The sequence below is a fragment of the Numida meleagris genome, chromosome 6, assembly GCF_002078875.1.
Source record: "Numida meleagris isolate 19003 breed g44 Domestic line chromosome 6, NumMel1.0, whole genome shotgun sequence".
In the NCBI taxonomy this organism is placed as follows: domain Eukaryota; kingdom Metazoa; phylum Chordata; class Aves; order Galliformes; family Numididae; genus Numida; species Numida meleagris.
Window position 1 is genome coordinate 56,290,377 of NC_034414.1, and position 17,727 is coordinate 56,308,103.

The 17,727-nt window shown below is 53.4% G+C and overlaps 3 protein-coding genes across 4 annotated transcripts in view; 2 read left to right on the plus strand and 1 right to left on the minus strand.

Moving 5' to 3' along the window:
• L3HYPDH (trans-L-3-hydroxyproline dehydratase) lies at positions 28-2,454 on the plus strand. Of its 2 annotated transcripts, none has more exons than XM_021402790.1 (5): positions 28-643; positions 835-1,004; positions 1,153-1,275; positions 1,620-1,757; positions 1,903-2,454. In XM_021402790.1, exons 1-5 carry the CDS (start codon positions 85-87, stop codon positions 2,026-2,028), a joined length of 1,116 nt encoding a protein of 371 aa, XP_021258465.1. In that variant the 5' UTR covers positions 28-84; the 3' UTR covers positions 2,029-2,454. The 2 variants fall into 2 exon arrangements, with proteins under 2 accessions (XP_021258465.1, XP_021258466.1); XM_021402791.1 differs by having other exon boundaries at positions 30-625; positions 1,903-2,307.
• Positions 3,086-5,961, plus strand: GPR135 (G protein-coupled receptor 135). The gene is made up of 2 exons (XM_021403379.1): positions 3,086-3,355; positions 3,411-5,961. The coding sequence occupies exons 1-2, from the start codon at positions 3,086-3,088 to the stop codon at positions 4,653-4,655; spliced, it is 1,515 nt and encodes a 504-aa protein (XP_021259054.1). The 3' UTR covers positions 4,656-5,961.
• Positions 8,630-17,727, minus strand: part of DAAM1 (dishevelled associated activator of morphogenesis 1) — an 83,927-nt gene continuing 74,829 nt past the window's right edge. Inside the window, exons 22-26 of the mRNA XM_021401964.1 lie at positions 17,321-17,428; positions 15,332-15,392; positions 14,575-14,706; positions 11,833-12,003; positions 8,630-11,382 (exon numbers count right to left, since the gene is read on the minus strand). Coding sequence (XP_021257639.1) covers positions 11,173-11,382; positions 11,833-12,003; positions 14,575-14,706; positions 15,332-15,392; positions 17,321-17,428 — 682 coding nt within the window. The 3' untranslated portion in view covers positions 8,630-11,172. The remainder of the gene's footprint in view (positions 11,383-11,832; positions 12,004-14,574; positions 14,707-15,331; positions 15,393-17,320; positions 17,429-17,727) is intronic.

Here is a 17,727-nt window from a genome sequence, read left to right on the forward strand (position 1 = left end):
TCCATGGGCGTGGCGTTTCTCGTGGTGGGCGTGGCCGACAGGGGGCGTGTCCCGGGCCGTCCCCTCCCCTCCGCGACGCGGGAGATGGCGGCGGCAGCGGCGGGCGGTTGCGGTGACGGCGAGGGCCGGCGGCTGCCGCCCCGCTCGCTCACAGAGCCAACGCTGCACACCGTGGAGATGCACACGGGCGGCGAACCGCTGCGTGTCATCCCGCGGTTGGAGGCGATGGAAGAGGCGGCGGCAACCGGGCTGTCGCTGCTGGCGCTGCGGCGGCACATGGCGGCCACGCAGGACCACGTGCGGCGGGCACTGATGCACGAGCCGCGGGGCCACGACGGCATGTACGGGGCCGTGGTGGTGCGTGGCGGGGCGGCCGCCGACGGTGCCGACCTGGCAGTGCTTTTCCTGCACGGCTCCGGCTACAGCGCCATGTGCGGCCATGCCGTGCTGGCCCTCGGCCGCTTCGCCCTCGACTTCGGGCTGGTGGCAGCCCCGCAGTGCCCCGAGACCGCCGTGCGCCTGCGCTGCCCCTGCGGCCCCGTCACCGCCTTTGTGCCCTGGGACGGATACCGCAGCGGTAACCCCGTCCGCTTCCACAGCGTGCCCGCCTTTGTCGCTGCCACCGGTGGGGCCCAAGCTGGTGGTACCGCGTTCCGTGGGGGCTGGGGGGATATGCCGGGGTGCTGGGCAAATCTCTCCCCAATTCCCATATCCCCCAGAGGTGGCGTGAGGCCTTGTGTGCTGCGCTTGGGTATGGGAGTGCTTGTGGAGCTCATGGGTTCTGTCAGCTCAGTACTGAGTCCCCTCCTCACCGCCCTCTCTTTCCCCGCACAGACGTGGCCATCGACGTCCCAGGTCATGGCAAGGTGGTGGTTGACATCAGCTACGGTGGGACTTTCTATGCCTTTCTCAGCGCCGAGCAGCTGGGCCTCGACGTGTGCTCCTCAAGGACCAGAGACCTCGTTAGCGCAGCCAGCGCGGTGACGGAGGCGGTGAAGGAGCAGGTGTGGCCCCCGTACCTTCCCTTCGGGGTAATGGGCACCGAGGCCCTTCATCGCCCGCAGCACTCAGATCCCCAGGCTGTATGTGCTGCAGTTGCTGCTGATGGCCCAAGTGCTGCAGCAATTTCTAACCCTCTCTGTGCTCTCGCAGTTCAAGCTGCATCACCCCGAGAGCGAAGACCTGGCTTTCATCTATGGCACCATTCTGACAGATGGAAAAGACGCCTTCAGCGAGGAGCCCACCACCAACATCTGTGTGTTCGCAGATGAGCAGGTACAGAATGGGCTGTTCTGGAATCCTGGAAGGACAGAACGTCCTGATTTGGAGGGGACCCATAAGGATCATTGAATCCAAGCCCTGGCTCCACACAGGAGCCAGACCACCTTTTTCCCTTCGTACCCCAGACCTGCTTATTTTATGGTTGGACTTGATCTTACAGGTCTTTTCCAACCTAAATGATTCCTAAATGATTCTACTTTATCTTTCCATTTGTGATGTATCCTGATGCTGTCCAAACCCCTGGGCTTCCCCCAAGCAGAGGGAATTCAGGAGAGCAGTATTCTTTTCTATTTAAAACCAGAATACTAGAGCTGGCTCACGTTCTCTTCTGATCGTAGGTGGACCGAAGCCCGACAGGCTCCGGCGTGACAGCTCGCATTGCCCTGCAGTACCATAAGGGACTCATCCAGCTGAACCAGAGCAGAACCTTTCGGAGCAGCACCACGGGGTCCTTGTTCACGGGGAAGGCGGTGAAGGCAAGTGGACCACACTGGAGCTTCACTCTGTTGAGGAGTGCTGGGAAAGTGTTCTTGCTTTCCCACAAGCCTCATGCATCGCTTATTGCGGCGGGGGGGTGGAGAACCTCCCGTCAGCTCTGTCCTGACCCTAACCCCTCTGCAGGAAGCCAAGTTCGGGGACTACAATGCTGTCGTGGTGGAAGTCTCGGGAGAAGCCTTTTACACCGGCACGGCCACCTTCACGTTGGAAGAGGAGGACCCGCTGAAGTACGGGTTCTTCTTCAAGTGACCTGAGCCCCTGGGCCATGGCAGCATCACCGACACGCTCCTCCTGCCCACGCATTTCTGCTCTGCTTCTCCCCGCGGCTCGGCGCAGTGTGCAGAGCAGCAGGACCGGCCTTGGCTGCTGCCGTAACAGCAACTGCTGTGCTTTAGGATGACTGGTGCTCCTCAGCGGTGGTTGCTGGGAGCTCGTTTTGGAGTGCTGTCTTCAAATTTATGTGCCTTATTTACCTTTTCAAATTACTCATCTCAAAGCCAGATTGCTATTAAATGCCAGCTGAAAACACGGCCTTCCTTCTCTTGTTTTCTCTCCCACAGCTCATTTCCAGGATTCTAACGAGCGTGTGACGGGGGCAGGACTGCTGGCACCCAGCACCTCGCTGCCCTGCCTCACATCCCTGCATCCCTTCATCCTGCCCTGCTTCGGTCCCCATCCCGTGTCCCAGGGCTGGGCACAGGTGTTGCTGTATGTCCTCATCACACTGCTTCCCAAACCCTCCTCTCTCGCTTCTCTCGGACCACGGGCTAACTTTGGGTTAACTTTCAGCAGGAGTAACCAAACTGGAAGGCTGGAGCCGCTCTGACCTTTGATTGCAAACTCGTTTACTCGTGATTCTGCCCGAGCAGCAGTGCAGAGCTCAGGGGCTGTCATTTTCCCTTGTGCCTCTGGACAAAATGGCATTCATTTATTGAGGGCACTTGTGGCAATTTGCCTCGTGGAAGTGTTTTGAGAATGATTATCACTGGGTGGTTCCTGGAGGGAGCCTGTCAAGTTTGGAGCTTGGGCAAAAAGGGTGGGAGAAAATTCTTCAGTCGGGGTCAAATTTAGCGGGGTCTTTTCTGACAGGACAAGGGGAAATGGTTTGCAACTGGAAAGAGGAGATTTAGACTGGATGTAAGGAAAAGGTTTCTTACCATAAGGGTCAGTGAGGAGACGGGGGCATGAGGTGGTGGGGATGTGAGGGGATGCGGGAAAGAGGCTGTTCTGGTGGAGGAGAGAGGGGACGCAAGGAAAGAGTGGTAAGTGTCGGTGAGGGGATGGGATCCGTGAAGAGAAAGGGGCTATGGGGGAGGAGAGGTCGCGACAGAACCTCTGTGAGCGGAAAGGCGACGTGCGGGGACAAGGGACGCAGCCAGCGCTGAGGCTCCGCGAGCTGAGGGGGCACCGCGCTGCGGCTGTTCCCGCCCCGTGGGGCCGTGCGGGCGGCGGGGCGGTTCCCCGGGTAACGGCGGCGGGGCGACGTCAGCGGCGGCAGCGCGGGGCNCCGCCGCCGACATGCCGCGCCGGAAGCGCCGCGGCCGCCGCCGGAAGCGGGAGGGAGGGCGGGGCGGAAGTAGCGGCGGGCTCTTCCGGCGGAGGAGAGCGGCTTCACGAGCGTGGCTTCCAAGCGCGGGCGACGGAAGCGGAAAGCGGCGGGCGCGGGCACGGGGGAGGCGGCGGAGGCGGCGGGGCCGGGGTGGTCGGCGGCGGCTCTGGCCTCGCAGGCGCTGGCTCTGCTGCTCATCTTCGCTCTCTCGGCTCTGGGCAACGGCGCGGTGGTGCTGGTGATCGCCCGGCACCGGCAGCTCCGCACGGTCACCAACGCCTTCGTGTTGTCGCTGTCGCTGTCGGAGTTGCTGGGCGCGCTGCTCTGCCTGCCCCTTGCCTTCCTCAGCCTGCTGGGCCGCCCGCCCGGCGCCTGGCTCTTCGGCCATCGCCTGTGCCTGGCCAGCGCCGCGCTGCACGCCGGGCTGGGCATCGCCGCCACCCTCACCATGGCCCTGCTCTCCTTCGACCGCTACTGCGCCATCGTCCGCCAGCCCCGACACAAGATGGGCCGTCGCCGTGCCGCACAGCTGCTGGCCGCCGTCTGGCTGGCGGCCCTGGCCCTGGCCGGGCCCTGGTACGGGCTGGCGGGCGAGGGGCGGCGGGAGGCCCGGCACGGAGAGTACCGCTGCGTCTACGTGCTGCCGTGGGGCTCGTCGCGGCTGGGCCCGCCCTACGGCGCGGCGCTCATCGTGCTCTGCTACCTCCTGCCCTTCGCACTCATGTGCTTCTGCCATTACAACATCTGCCGGGCGGTGCGGTTGGCCGAGAGCCGCGTGCGGCCCCTCGCCACCTACGGGAACCTGCTGCGGGCCTACGGGGAGATGCGCACGGCCACCACCGTCCTCATCATGATCGTCTCCATCATCTGCTGCTGGGGGCCTTACTGCGTCCTGGGGCTGGCCGCTGCCGCCGGCCGCCTGCCCTTCTCGCCCACCATGGATGCGGTGGCCAGCGGAATGGCCTGGGCCAACGGGGCCATCAACCCCCTCATCTACGCCGCCCGCAACCCCAACATCTCAGTGCTGCTGCGGCGTAGCCGTGAGGGCGGCTACAGGACTAGGAACAACGTGGCCGTCTACCTCTCGGCCCCGGGCCACCGGCCAGAGCCCCGCAGCCGGGCTGACCGCGTGCGGGAGCGCTACGTCAACCGGCACAGCGGGCCCCCGGGGAGCGCCCCGTCCTCCTCCAGCCCAGCAAGCGGCGGAGAGGTGGCCATGTGGGCCTGCAAGAACCCGGCTGTGCTATTCTGTCGGGATGGGCAGCCCGACACCGCTTCCGAGGCTGCCTTGCAGGGCAAAGTAGACACCATCAATACCAGCCTGTGATGGGGCTGGGGGCTGGGTAGTGGCATTGGGCCCTGGGACCGTCTCCCTGAGGAACCAGCGAGAGCCACGGTGCTTGGATCTCTTGGAAATCGGGGAGATGGGCCTGTGTGAGCCATAGTGTGATTTCTTCTCCATCGTGCAAGCTCTGGTTTGGTGACCTGGTCTGCAAGCAGTGAGAGATCCCAGGGAAAGGATGTGCCCCTTTCATGAGGCTTGATGCAGTGGTGATGGCCACGGAGCCTCAAGAGTTTGACCGCAAGAGCGATTGCTCCAGTCCTGCAGAAAGTGCTAAACTGGGGCTGCAGAGCAAACACACAAACAGCCTGAGCCAGCCGACCGTGTGAGCTGTTTGCTAAGTGCCAAAGCAGCCATTGAGAGCTGAGCACCGGCGGCTGGAGGATGCTCAGAGAACACCACACTGTGAAAACCGCATCACAGCAGGAAAATTGCTTTAACCCATTGTATGTGGCAGTATGGAAGGCTGTAGGGAATGGGATAGGCTAAAAAGTGATCTACGAAGATGATGATTATTTAAATTCCTAAGTGAAACAAAGCAGTGATTGTTGTGACAGACGCCTGCGGAGAAGGAAGATGTGTGATGCTGGGAGGGAGGGAAGGGAAGATGAAACGTGTCAGAATTTCAGCAGCCTTCTATTTACAGGTACAGTCGGCGTAAAATACTGCAAGTGTGGGAAATTGAGAGCTCTTCAGACAGAGGAGGAGGTGTGGGTGTAGTGTGTCATATCACATGGGCACAAGGTGTACTCTTTGAGCTCACCAGACGTGTCTCACATCTCCAATGGTTTAACAATGCTGAGAGGGGACATGCAAGAATGGTGAGTGTCTGAAAGGAGAGGCACAGCAGTGCTGTGTGTTCTTCCTGTGCTTAAGCATGTGAAGATGTACATATGCAGAGAACAGGTATTGTATCGACGGCAAGAGGCTGCTACTGGAATGTGATATTCAAAAGCTTGCTCTGTTTGTTTGCCACTGAATAAAATGAAAACAGCGCCAGGAAATGGAAGTGCTATTGCAAAGCGCAAATTCATATGAGTTCATCTGTATAATATTTTTGCCCACAGGCTCAGAGTCCTACCGCCTTAATCAGTGTTCTAACTCGGAAACTAAGATGGTCTTTTTATCTTTGCTGGAATTAAATGTGAGAGGCAGGCAGTATTTTTCATGTATGGTCTTCAGAAATACAGTGCTACTGTTTTACGGCTTTTTTCACCTGATTGTGACTCAAGTGAACATGCCATCATTGTTTTGCCAGTGAGACAAGAAATAAATTATCTTTTATGCAGGAGATGACAGTGTCTCAGCCTGGCATCATTCTCAGCACAGCCTTGAGAAAGGAACCTCTGTAACAAAAATTGCCACCTAATGGTTGTAGACGGAGACCTAAATGCTGTGAAGCTGGGCGTTGTGAAGTCGATGGTTGGACAAGATGATCGTGGTGGTCTTTCCCAACCTTAGCAATTCTATCAATCTATCACTCTATGAAGCGTGACCTGACTGTGAAATTTTAATGCAGCCGTTTTTCATGCCGTAAGAATGACTGTAATTCTGTGATGTTCCTGAAGTCCACCAGGAAAAAATGTGACCCTTGGATTCAATCATAGAACTGTTAGAGTTGGAGGGGACTCGTAAAAGCCATCAGGAAATGTCCAGACTCCATAGTCATCGTCCTTAGGTGTCATTCAGTGTTAAGGCTGCATCGATCTTACTGCCCTGAAAAAGGTGGTCCCAGCCACCTTACCAGCCTCTTCCAGAACCGATCTCCTCTTGTTTTTAACAAGTGCTAGCCAGTGGCTGTGCATTAAGAACGTGCAGAGCGGGATGGGGGCAGCTGGCTGTGCTCTTTGAGCTTCCCAGACAGCCCTCTTCTGTTAAACACTAACTTGGCACGCAGCAAGGGAAGATTCTTGACCAGACCCTTTCTGCAGCGAACCTGCTGCAGCTCTGCTAGAGCAGGGCCTGCTCTGTGCCAGCCATTCAAGTACACGCGTCTCTAACAGCTCCCTTTTTCAAAGCGTGCTTTAAAAAACACAACTAAAGGGCGAAGTGCCTTAAACCACAAACAGTGGAGAGCAAGAGAAACACACAGGGCACACGCCAAGCCTGCAGGCTGCCTGCCAGAGTGTGCCGCTGGCTCCCAGCTGTGCTGTGGGTCACTGCCTCTCAGCAGCGGTGCAGTGGAAGCTCTCAGCCACGCTCAGCTCCCCCTCTGCTGGGCTGACGCGAGGCGTTGGGGATTTAGCCACGCACAGTCCCTGCACGCTCGTGCTGTTTAAGAGAGCCATGCTATTTGGCAATGCTATTCGATCTGCTGATATAGCTTCTGATTTATTTCTTAGATGGGAAGCATTAAGTCTTTAAAAGTGAGGAGTGTTTCAGAAGGTGCTGTTCCAGCTGGAGTATGGCAGTTTTGCCATTGAGGCAATCCTCAGATTCATTTAAGTCATTACCTTCATCCCTCCCTAATCCCCAGATGAAGGCTCGGTTCAAAGCGACTGCTTTGTGTGCAGTTTACAAATTACAAACAATTTGTTTCTAAGTGGCAGCCTGATGGGCTGCAGTAGTTGACAGCAATCAGCAGAACGGGAGCAAGATCCGACATCCCCATTTCTTCCACAGTGGTGGTGGTGTGTGGCTCCAGCAGATGCCAGCAGAGATCTGAGCAGCTAGCACAGCCCCTGTGCTAACAAGCAGGGGAAAAGCTTCTGCTCGTGCGATCAATGGACTCCTCCAGGCATTGACAGAAACCCACAAAACACTGGGGAGTGACTTCCAAATACTGGGGATACTTCATTTTACGATCCTGTTGTCCTCACCTTTATAAACCATGGGAAAGCAGGGAGCTGCAGCCAGGAGCACCCAGACAGTGCTGTGACAAAGTGTGATTCTGGGGAGGTCATCTGGGGAAATGAGGCTGAGCTTGCTGAGTGCAGACAGGAGGGGGAATGTCCAGCACTGTGGGCATTTCCCTGCTTCTTGTAGGGGCTGGAGCAAGCCTTGGTGGAGGCAGCAGGGTGAGTCATAGAATCATAAAGGTTGGAAAAGACCGCTAAACATCAAGTCTCACCATCAACCCATTACCCATGCCCACTAACCACGTCCCAGCACTGCTCCTGCACATGGGGAGCTGCCTGTGCTATGCAAGACCCTCAGCTGAGTCCTACAGGTTAAAACCCCTCAGCATGATGGATGTGCACAAAAGCAGTTGGTGGCTTTCTCTTAAACCCTTCACCAGCCGTTCCCTCCCGAACACCCAGCTGGAATTTGCTTACCTGACTCGGCGATGCAGCATTGGGGGACAAGCACTGGGGTAAGCAGGTCGTGTTTCTCCGTGCTGCACAGCACAGCCGCGCTCAGCCCGCAGAGCTGCACAGAACATGGGGTGCCGCGCCGCCCTGGGGTCACGCTGAGCTTTGAATACAGCATCTGAATGGGGGATGCTTTCCAGAAAACGTACCTCAACCAGCAATCATCTCCCCCTGCTATTAAATGGGAAAGATTCACCGTAGGAACTCCATCCCGGAGTGCGCGCTCACCATTTCCCAGGTGGCGGAGGTGCGCTTGTAGCAGCTGATCACCCACAACAGTGTTCTGAACTCACTGGTGTCCTGCATGTGTGTGTTGCTATGCCCACGTGTGCATGCCCTGTGCACCAACCCGATGCTCAGGCAGAGCAGCACGCTGCAGGAAAGCCCCACTGCCACCTCTTGTGGTTGTCTGATTCAATGACGACGGACAGAATTCAAGTTCCTCTTCCACTTCATTGGGGGAAATTCAAGTGTACCATTTTTGACTGCCCCACGCCCAGAGGACGCTGTACTTCTCAGCACGGGGCGGAGAGGTGCCCATTTTGCCCCCACATCCCAAATATCCCATTTTCCTCCCACCCCCAGAGACACCTGGCAGCTGCTGCGCGTGCTGCTTTGCACAATGACTCGTGGCTCCGCGCTGCACACTCACCGGAATCGCTTTTCTTTATTGCATATTGCCATCTTAGAAAATGTACAGTCTCATGACATTACACAGCATTTCCCGCTAGCTACGACTAATAACATTCTTGCACCTACCACACTACCTTGGTCACTACGAAGCTAATAAAGTCCAAGACATATACTTCAGTTTACAAATTATTATGGATTTTTTTTTTTCCTTTTTTTTTTTTTTTTTGGCATTGTTAAAAAAAACCAAACCAAACCAAACCGTCTTTAAAATACACACCCAAGAGAAAAGAGTGGCTACTTACACCAGCACCGATCTAGAAGTAGTTTCCGACAATGGCACGTGGAATTACCTGCACACAGCCTTTGCAGTTATTTATATAGAGATCTTCTTGTCGTTTTTTTTTGGGGGGGGGGGGGGGGATGGAAAGAACAACAAAGGAATGGCAAACTCAGCCCAGCCACGAGGCTGCCATAAAACCGAACAACAAAAACCAGGTCTGGGAGGGCAGGAGGGAATCAGCCAGGAAAGGTCCTGATGTGGCGGCCGCCCCTTCCCATCCAACCGCCGTGCGGACCCGACGTGAGCAACCATTCCTTAAACCGTCAGAGGCCATAGGTTTCTATTTTCAACCTTTTTTTTTTTAATCTTTGTTTTTGTTGTGTGTTTTTTTTTAAATCCCACCCCCCCGAAGTCCGTTCCCTCAATTGTATCAGCCCCGTTGTTTGCATTTTTTTTTTTTTTTTCTCCAGCCATAAATAAAAAATATAAACAGAGGCACTTTAGTTAAGGAACAGTATTATCATTACCTTTTTGTCTTTATTTCCCTCTCCTTCTGGAAGCAAAGTGCTCGACTCCACCTGTGAACAGAACCCGCAGGTTGCACAGCTGCTTGGATACGAGGTGCTGGGCTCTCATTTGGCGCTCACCTGCTTTATGCTACTCGGAAAGTCTTTTTTTTTTCTTTTTTTTGTCTTTTTTTTTTTTTTAAATCTACAGTGCGTCCAAAGTTGCAATGAAGAAAAGAACAAAATGGTAAAACCACAGCTCTTGACAACTCCGTTCAGAGTGATATTTCACAGCTTTCACACAGCACCCAGACCCTGCGGCCTTCAGGTGCTTAGAACCATATCTTTATACAAATCAGTTTAAACAGCACTTTTGCTATACAGTACATATCGTTAACTGACATCCCACACCCCACCAGCAATACCAATTATCTGACCGAAAAGAAAAAAACCAACCTTAGTTCAAATAGTGTTCGTATCTAGTGCAACGGGGACAAACTCATCTCTCCACAGGAAAAAGAACAAACAAACAAACAAAAGATCGCAAAAGTAGCGGTGGTATCAAAAGGTTTCGCCTCGTTTCCTTAAAAAAAACATACCACAAATAAATAAGAGCAAAAAGTAACAGTCCTCTATATACTCAGCATAATTTAAGAATAGAAATGTTAATGCGTTTACTTCTTATTCTCCAATTTTTAATTTTTCTAAACCTTTAAATTATTACTCCCTGAGAGCTTTGAATTCTTTTTATTCTTTTTTTTTTTTTCCTTTTTTTTTTTTTTTTTTTTTTTTTCTGGACCGACATTTTACAGGTAGTTCTGCTTACAAATTTGCCAGGACGTAGTAGAACAGCAAACCAGGGCATCGCTAACGGACAGCACTTCTTGGCGCCGTTGCTTCTGCGTTGCCCATTAAAAGAAAAAACAACAAACCCAAACTGGACAAGAAGGCGGGCGCAGGCACGAGCCCACAGGTTTGGCCCCACCGAGTGACCTTCTGTCCGGACCGACATCTACGGAGGATACAGTTTGTCCCATTGAACAGAAAGCGAGAATAAAAATTACAACACGAAAGTTTATGCCCTTCGTCGCCTCCAGGAACCAACCCTTCCCGTCGCCTTGGGCCAGGAAGCGTTATAAAAGTATAAATACATCTGGGTGCCTCGTGAGCAAGAAGCACACACTTGGGTAAACTCTTCCTTTGGCAAGGCAAGAGGAAAAAAAAAGCGTTTCCCAAAAGCAACGGGAAGAAGAGCATCGCCGGGAGTGCTCGTGGCACTGAGCCTGGAGACCAGCACACAAGTGCAAGTTTGGGGAAAAACCATGACAACGAAAAGAACGCATCAAGTTCAGTCCACTTGGTTTTCTCCTCTTTCTTCTTTTGTGTTCCAGCACATGGCCCCGCGCGGCACCCGGGGTCGGGAGAGCGATGCTGAGCAGCTCTCCGTCACCTCTGTGGGTCATGTCTGTGCGCCCAAGTCCTCTCTTTCTCCATGGATATGACATTGTGCTTGTGCATCGGGAGAGCCACTTGTCAAGGGGATGGAGGGGAGGGGACGAGCACCCACAGGGACGCACAGCTCCATCCGACCCGGCCACACTCATGGCACATACACACACGCTCGCCCGCGGGAAGAAAGAGTGCGCCACTGCTCCGCTTGGAATCACAAGGCAGTATAATGAAACAAAATAAATCCTAGCCACTTCGAAAAAAACACCACGAACCGGGTTTCAAAACTCGCGGTTTTCGCCGTTGTCCTTCTGTGTCACTGCTCAGAAGTTAAGCTTGGTGACGGGCCGCTCGCGGCTGCTGTCGGCCAGCTGGTTGGTGATGCGCTTGCGGTTGCGCTTCAGCTTGGAGAGGTCCTTGTCGAAGACCTCACCCGAGCGCAGGGCTGAGACAAGGTCGTCGAACTCACCGCCTTCCTCACCGCTCTCCTTCGCCTTCCTTGCCTTGCGCTCCCGCTCCCGCTGCTCCTTCAGCTGGCGGAGGGAACATCTCACTGTCATGTAGGCACCCATAACCCCAAATCGTGAACAACAGCAGCTTCCTACCCCTCACTGAGCAAGCGAGAGCTGGTCAGGGTTATTGATAGAACCACAGCCCCGGGACATGTTGGCTGCCCACAGAAAGTCACCCCGAGGATGGGCATGGGGTGAGCACCCTTTAGGCCTAGGAAGCCTGAGGGCAACTGCTGATGCAGCCAGGGAACACCAGAAGAGCTGGGAAAGCAGAGCCCAACTCTTTTCCAATGCAGCCTAGTGTCTTAGAGATAAGATCTCACCAACCCCTAAGTAATTTGTTAAATAAGCCATCGACAGTGAAAGGCAAGGGGATCTAACTGCAGAAGCACCCTGTCTGGCCTACAAATGCTTCCCATGCCACCAGGTGTCCCCAGCCAGACACTGCTGGACCTGTGGGTGCCTGCTCACCTGGGCCTCCATGCGCGCCCGGCGCTCCTCCTCCTCCTTCCTCCTCCTCATGTTCTCGTTCTCCTGCTTGGCCTCCGTCACGGCCTGAAGGAACTGATCGAAGATGCCAAAGAACTCGTCGGGCTGCATTTTGTCTGTGTCTTCTCCAAAGTGTTTCACGGCCTTGGAAAACTGGGAGAGAAATACAGAATTGTAGGGGTTGGAAGAGACCTCTGGAGATCATCCAGTCCAACCCCTGCTAATGCAGGTTCCCTACAGCAGGTTCCAGAGGAAAACATCCACATGCGTCTTGAAGATCTTCAGAGAAGGAGACTCCACAACCCACAACCTCTCTGGGCAGCCCCTTCTAGCACTCTGTCACCCCCTCAAAGTGAAGAATTTGTTTGTCATGTTCATATAGAACTTTCTGAGTTCCAGTTTGTGCCCATAGCCCCTTGCCCTGTCTCTGGGCACCACCAAAAACAGTCTGACCCTATCCACTTGACACCCATCCACTGGCTAGTTATAAGCATTGATATGATCTCAGTCTCCTCCAGGCTAAACAGCTCCAGGTCTCTCAGCCTTTGCTCATAAGGGAGATCCTCCAGGCCCCTCATCATCTGTGTAGCCCATCTTTGTAGCTCTTTGGAAAGAGAGCAGACAGGAGGCTGTCAGGCTGTGGGGACACTGTGCTGGCGAGACCCACATGGAAAACCTTAGGCCTGATGGAGCAGCTGCGGCAGAGAAGAGAGTTAGCAGCAGGGCTTTCATTAGTCAAGCCTTGGCTTAAACATCACATAAATAATCTGCCATCTGATTTTCTGTGCATCAGCTGCCCTGTATGCCTTCCAGGAGAGGTCCTGTAGCCCCCTCTCCCAAAACACCCCACCAACCCTTTGCACCTCTGGCTCTGCTCAGCCCCCAGCTCGACTTCATTAACCAAGCAGTAGTAAAAACAAGGAAGCAAAATATTGTGGGACTGAAGACTGAAGACATAAAACTAATAGTAAACACGGCAGGGGAAGGGAAACTCACACTTTTAAGTTTTCTTTGAAGTATTTTTGGGGCATTATTTATCATTGCCACATGCTCTGCTATTGAAACCAAATGTGTTAGTGAGACTTCTAAAAGATGTTTCTGCCCAGGCTCAAGCACAGCACTGGGAAGTTTTCCGGTCTTTTGTGCTAGTTGCACACCATTAGTGTGAGTGAGTCCAATAAGGCTGTAGCAAAGGTCAGGACAGGACACCCACTCTCTGCTGATGCATCCTGGTCCCCAAGGAGCCACAAGATTTATTAGTTGCTTTGATTTTGTTCTGTGGAGTGAGGGGAACGTTTTTAAAGCCTGCCAATACAATTAAGTCTTATTTTCTGGGGTGTCTCAGCCTCTTCAAAAGGCATTTAGAGCACTTTCATTTCTTTGTTTATTTACGAGACTTAGCATTTCAGGATGGAAGGGAGGATCTGAAAGGTGCCACTCTATCAGTCAAAACCATTGAGGTTATTCTTGTTGACTTTCATTAAGCTACTGATGTTTCTGCCACCTTTCAGGAGATTCTGGTGGGTGAAAAGGCTGAAAATGCTATCCCCACAGGATATGAAGTTTATAAGATAATTATGTTTCTGCTTTCCTAAGAGAAGAAGGTAACGTGATTTGAACATGTGCTTAAAAATTGAAGAGCTGGTGCACTTTTGCCAGTCTATCCTATCCAATAACCATGGGAAGGATTTGCTTCAAAGTAGGCTTTAGTGGGCTTTGGGAACTACGACAAGAGCTCCTCCAGATCCAGCTGTGGGCACATCACCATCTCCACAGTCTGCACTCACTGCAGGCACAATCTGCCTGATTACTACCGACAGTTTCAAAGGTTTAGGCACAGCTTCAGGAGGACAATGGTCACTCGTAATGCCTCAGCACAGGTGGATGGACTGGAGGACAGTGTCAGTTTGACATTGAGATGGTGGCACTTGGTAACTTCAGCCTCTGGAGAGGCAGCTCATGCAATGGGATAAGGACGGGACCTTTGTGTGTTGGATTCTGATCTGGACAATCTCCCTGCCAGTTCGGTTAAGATGAAGGTCAAGTCAAGGGAGGAGATACTGAAAGATAGTTCTGGCAGGATATGGAAACCAGCTGTATGTACCTTTGCAAAGGGAAGCAAAGGGTGCTTGGGAATCACAGATGTCAGCCAACAGCTACTGATTTGCTCAGATTTAAGCCAGCCTGTTGCGAAGAGAGGATGACAACACAAGAAGTCATGTGGCTCTTGGTGGCTGCAGAGCACTCATTAAGGCACTGCTCTGGGGAAGCTGAGACTTTTAAGCAGCATCCCTAAGCAGGTCAGTAGTTGGTTTCAATCTCTCCCTCCTCTGATGGACACAACTCTCCTGTGGCTAGCCCTTACCTTGCCCTTCCAAAAGACAGACGGGTATCTCACCATGTCTCATGTTTGTTGGCCCGACCCGTGATCCTGTGGTGCATTGGGTTGTGGAGCAGGAATAAAGCCCTGGGGACAGACAGGGATGTGCCACCCACCCACCCACTCTGAATAAACCACAAGGAGCAGCCCAGAGCCTTCCTCATGTCAGGGTCTCAGCAGGACACTCACCCTACTTCACATATGTGTGATCTCTTGGGGGATATTTGAGATGTCAGCACACACAGCACATGCTCTGGGAAGGCCAGGGCTGTTCCTCCTCTGCTGGCTGGAGGAGGGGAAGAAACACTGCCCAGATCAGATCTCAAGGGCATTGGTGACCTTACCAGTTCTTTTGCTTCTGCCAGAAGATCTTCAACATCTGAGAAGCTGAAGCTGGCTAGTGTGATGAACTGGCTGACAACAGACACAAACTTGTCTCCTGTTTGCTGAACTTGAGACTTCTGGAAGTCCAGCTCCTTTGGGAAAAACAAGAACAAACACATAAACTTAGTCAGGCCCTGGCTGATGAGGGACACAAACACCACTGGCCTCTGTCAGTGCTGTTGGGTGTGTGCCCATGTCAGTGTTGCACTGCACCACTGCTCCCTCCTGCAATGCATGTGACCTTGGATTACCCCATTTTATGATATCATGGCCACATTATGCTTCTGAGGCCAAATCCTGTGGGAAAGGCGCTGGAAGCAGCAATTAGCAAGACAGAGAGTCCTTAAGGACACCTTCACTGCTTCTTCATCGCTCCAGATGAGCTGCCCAACCTGAGCTCCTGTCCTCTGAGGTTTTACAGCTAAGGAGACACTGTAGCACATTACGGGTCCTGCTCCACGGGCACTACACTTACTCAGCTTCCCCTGGTGAGTCAGATACAAACCATGCATGAGCCCAACCAACGTACGGTAGCTTCAGTGCCCCAACAGCCCTAGGAGGACAGGCACATGTACAGGACAGGAAGGGAAGAGCAGATGATCTCCAGGAAATACAGTAGAGCAGCTTTGCTGGGAGGTCCCTCACCTCCATCCCTGCAGAGGGATGCCCTGGTGCCGGGAGCCAGGCTGCACTACATTTGAATTAAATATTACTTACAGTCTCCACCGCTCTCAGGCCGCTCCTCAGTGTGTTTATTTCTTTCTCCAGCTCAGTCATGCTGTTGGAAATGGCAGGATGTCAGTTTTCAACTTCTCCAGCACGTTCTCCAGCTCTCCCACCAGCACAACCGTGCTTTTCCACTGAACTGACCCCAGTGCTGCACACATTGCCTCCTGTTTGCAGGCTGGTGCGTGTCGAACAGCAAATCGTCCTGACATCTTCTAAGCTAGGGCAGCTGCCTATCTGAAAGTGGCTGCAGCTGCCTGCTTGAAAGCAGAGCACTTCTCTGTGCTTGTAATCAAAGGGAATGTGCTAAAAATCCCAGAGCAAGCAGTGGTGGGATGGAGGAAGGGGCACTCCTCATCCCTGTCCTTGGTGATGGTAAGGCTAGGTGAATACCACACAAAGCATCCTTCCCGCCCTATAGACTGGAGCAGCACTCCTTAACAGCAAAGCTTTCCTAAAGGGAGGCAACCCGACTATAGAGAAATAAAAATAAATGATCATGGCTGGCGCTGAGGCTGTTTACACAAGGCTCGAGTCCCCCCAGTGTGCTGAGATCGAGCACTTCTGGGTTTCTCCCATACAGCTGATCGGGAGCTTTCTCACAAAGACTCCATGACCACAGGCTTGATGCCTTTCCAGGGGTGCCTTCCCTATGTCATGGGGCAAGCGTTCCTGGCAGGTCTGAGTCTGGGAAAATGAAGTTATGGGAGCCCTGTGCTCCAGCAGTTCATTAGTAGTGGTGGGACTGACAGAGGCAGCAATTTTCCTTAACAGCTGCAGGGCTGGGGGGAATTTAGGGTTTTCCAGAGATTTAGAAACTTTTTGGTATTGCTCTAGATTGGACCGAACCCAAACATTACATGTGGTGTCCAGTTTAGCACAAAACTGATAAAGTTCAGGGAAAAAAAGCCTCTCTGAAGACGCTTTCTTTCCCACACGTGTATCTGTACAACAGCTGCAGAGCATGAGAAAGAAGCCTGCAGCAGGCAGGGAGCGATGCGTGCATCACAGCAGCCACCTACTCCTTGCCCAGGTGTTCGGTCCAACCCCTGCAACTGAAAATTATTTTGTGCTTTAAACGCGAGGATGCTCGCCACCCAAAATGCTTTGCACGTTCTTTTATGGGGAATCCACCTTTAAGAGCACTGAAACTTAAAGAGACCTGAGAGCTCCACGTGTATTTGTTGTCTCACGTCTAAAAAGGGGCAGTTTAAGGCCCCGTCCATGTCTGTGGATTATACAGGCGAATCCTCTCAGCCATGCAAGTGCTGCTCACAGAAACGTCCCTGACTCCCCGTCACAGGCTCAGACCCCCACAGCAGCACAGCACGTAAGCTCCTGCTGAACTTTAAAACCAAAATAGAGCCCCATTGATTTCAGAGGGACTTAAGCGCATGCTTGAGGGCTTTGCAGAGCAACAGCAGATTCCTCGTGCACTTAACACTAAGCACATGCTTAAGGGCTTTGCTGGATGGGGGCCTCTCCGGATTGCAGTAGCCCACTCCATGCAGCGTGCAGGGTCCCCATGCGCATTGTGGACATCAAAAGCTCCATGCTGGTGGCAGAAGGAGCGCTGGGCAGGACCCAGAGGGCACCAAGCGCCTCACACCAGTGCACCACACAGCAAAGCCTCCCCGCTGCGCCCAGATAAAGAGCTGCCTTTTATCTGCAGCCACACCGCAACCGCTTCCTACCAGATTACTCAACGCACCATTAGAAATTAATTAAATGCTTCTGCGGTGAGATAACAGCAGGAAACGGCTGCCGTAAGCAGCTCTCCTCCCTCGCAGCCAGAGGCTCACCGCCCTTTAGCTGCAGGGGCTGGGATTTAAAGCCACAAGGTGACGCCGGCTGCAGCACCGACTTTGTGCTTCCGTCTCCATGGGTGCAGGGCCGTGGGGGTGCGATGCAGAAAGGCAGGCTGAAGCAAGAGGAGATGCAACCCTGTAGACCTGTGTCACCACCCTAATCCCTGCTTACTTGACTTTGGCCGCCTGCGGGATGTCTCGCAGCTCCTCGTGCAGGCGGAGAACTTTGGGATATTTCTTTTCGACAATAGTGATGAGATAGTGCAGAAGAGTAATGTTCCTAGGGGAAAGGAACAGCAGGGTTAGCGTGGTGCTGGTGAAATCCCAACCCACACAACTTTTGGGATTCCTGCAATGATGCTGCCTGCTGTCTGGATCACAGAGCAGGGGATGTGGGCTGGGTCATGGTGCAGAGCAGCTTGGTCTCTGCAAACAAGAGGGAGGGAAACCCACTGGAGGTGCCTGAAAGTCACCACCCCGTCCTCCATCATCTCCACTGGTTGGTAACGGCTGGGCAGGTTTGGGATCTGACCCAGCTCCTCTCACCCCATACACAAAGCTCAGAGAGGGGGAGTGAAC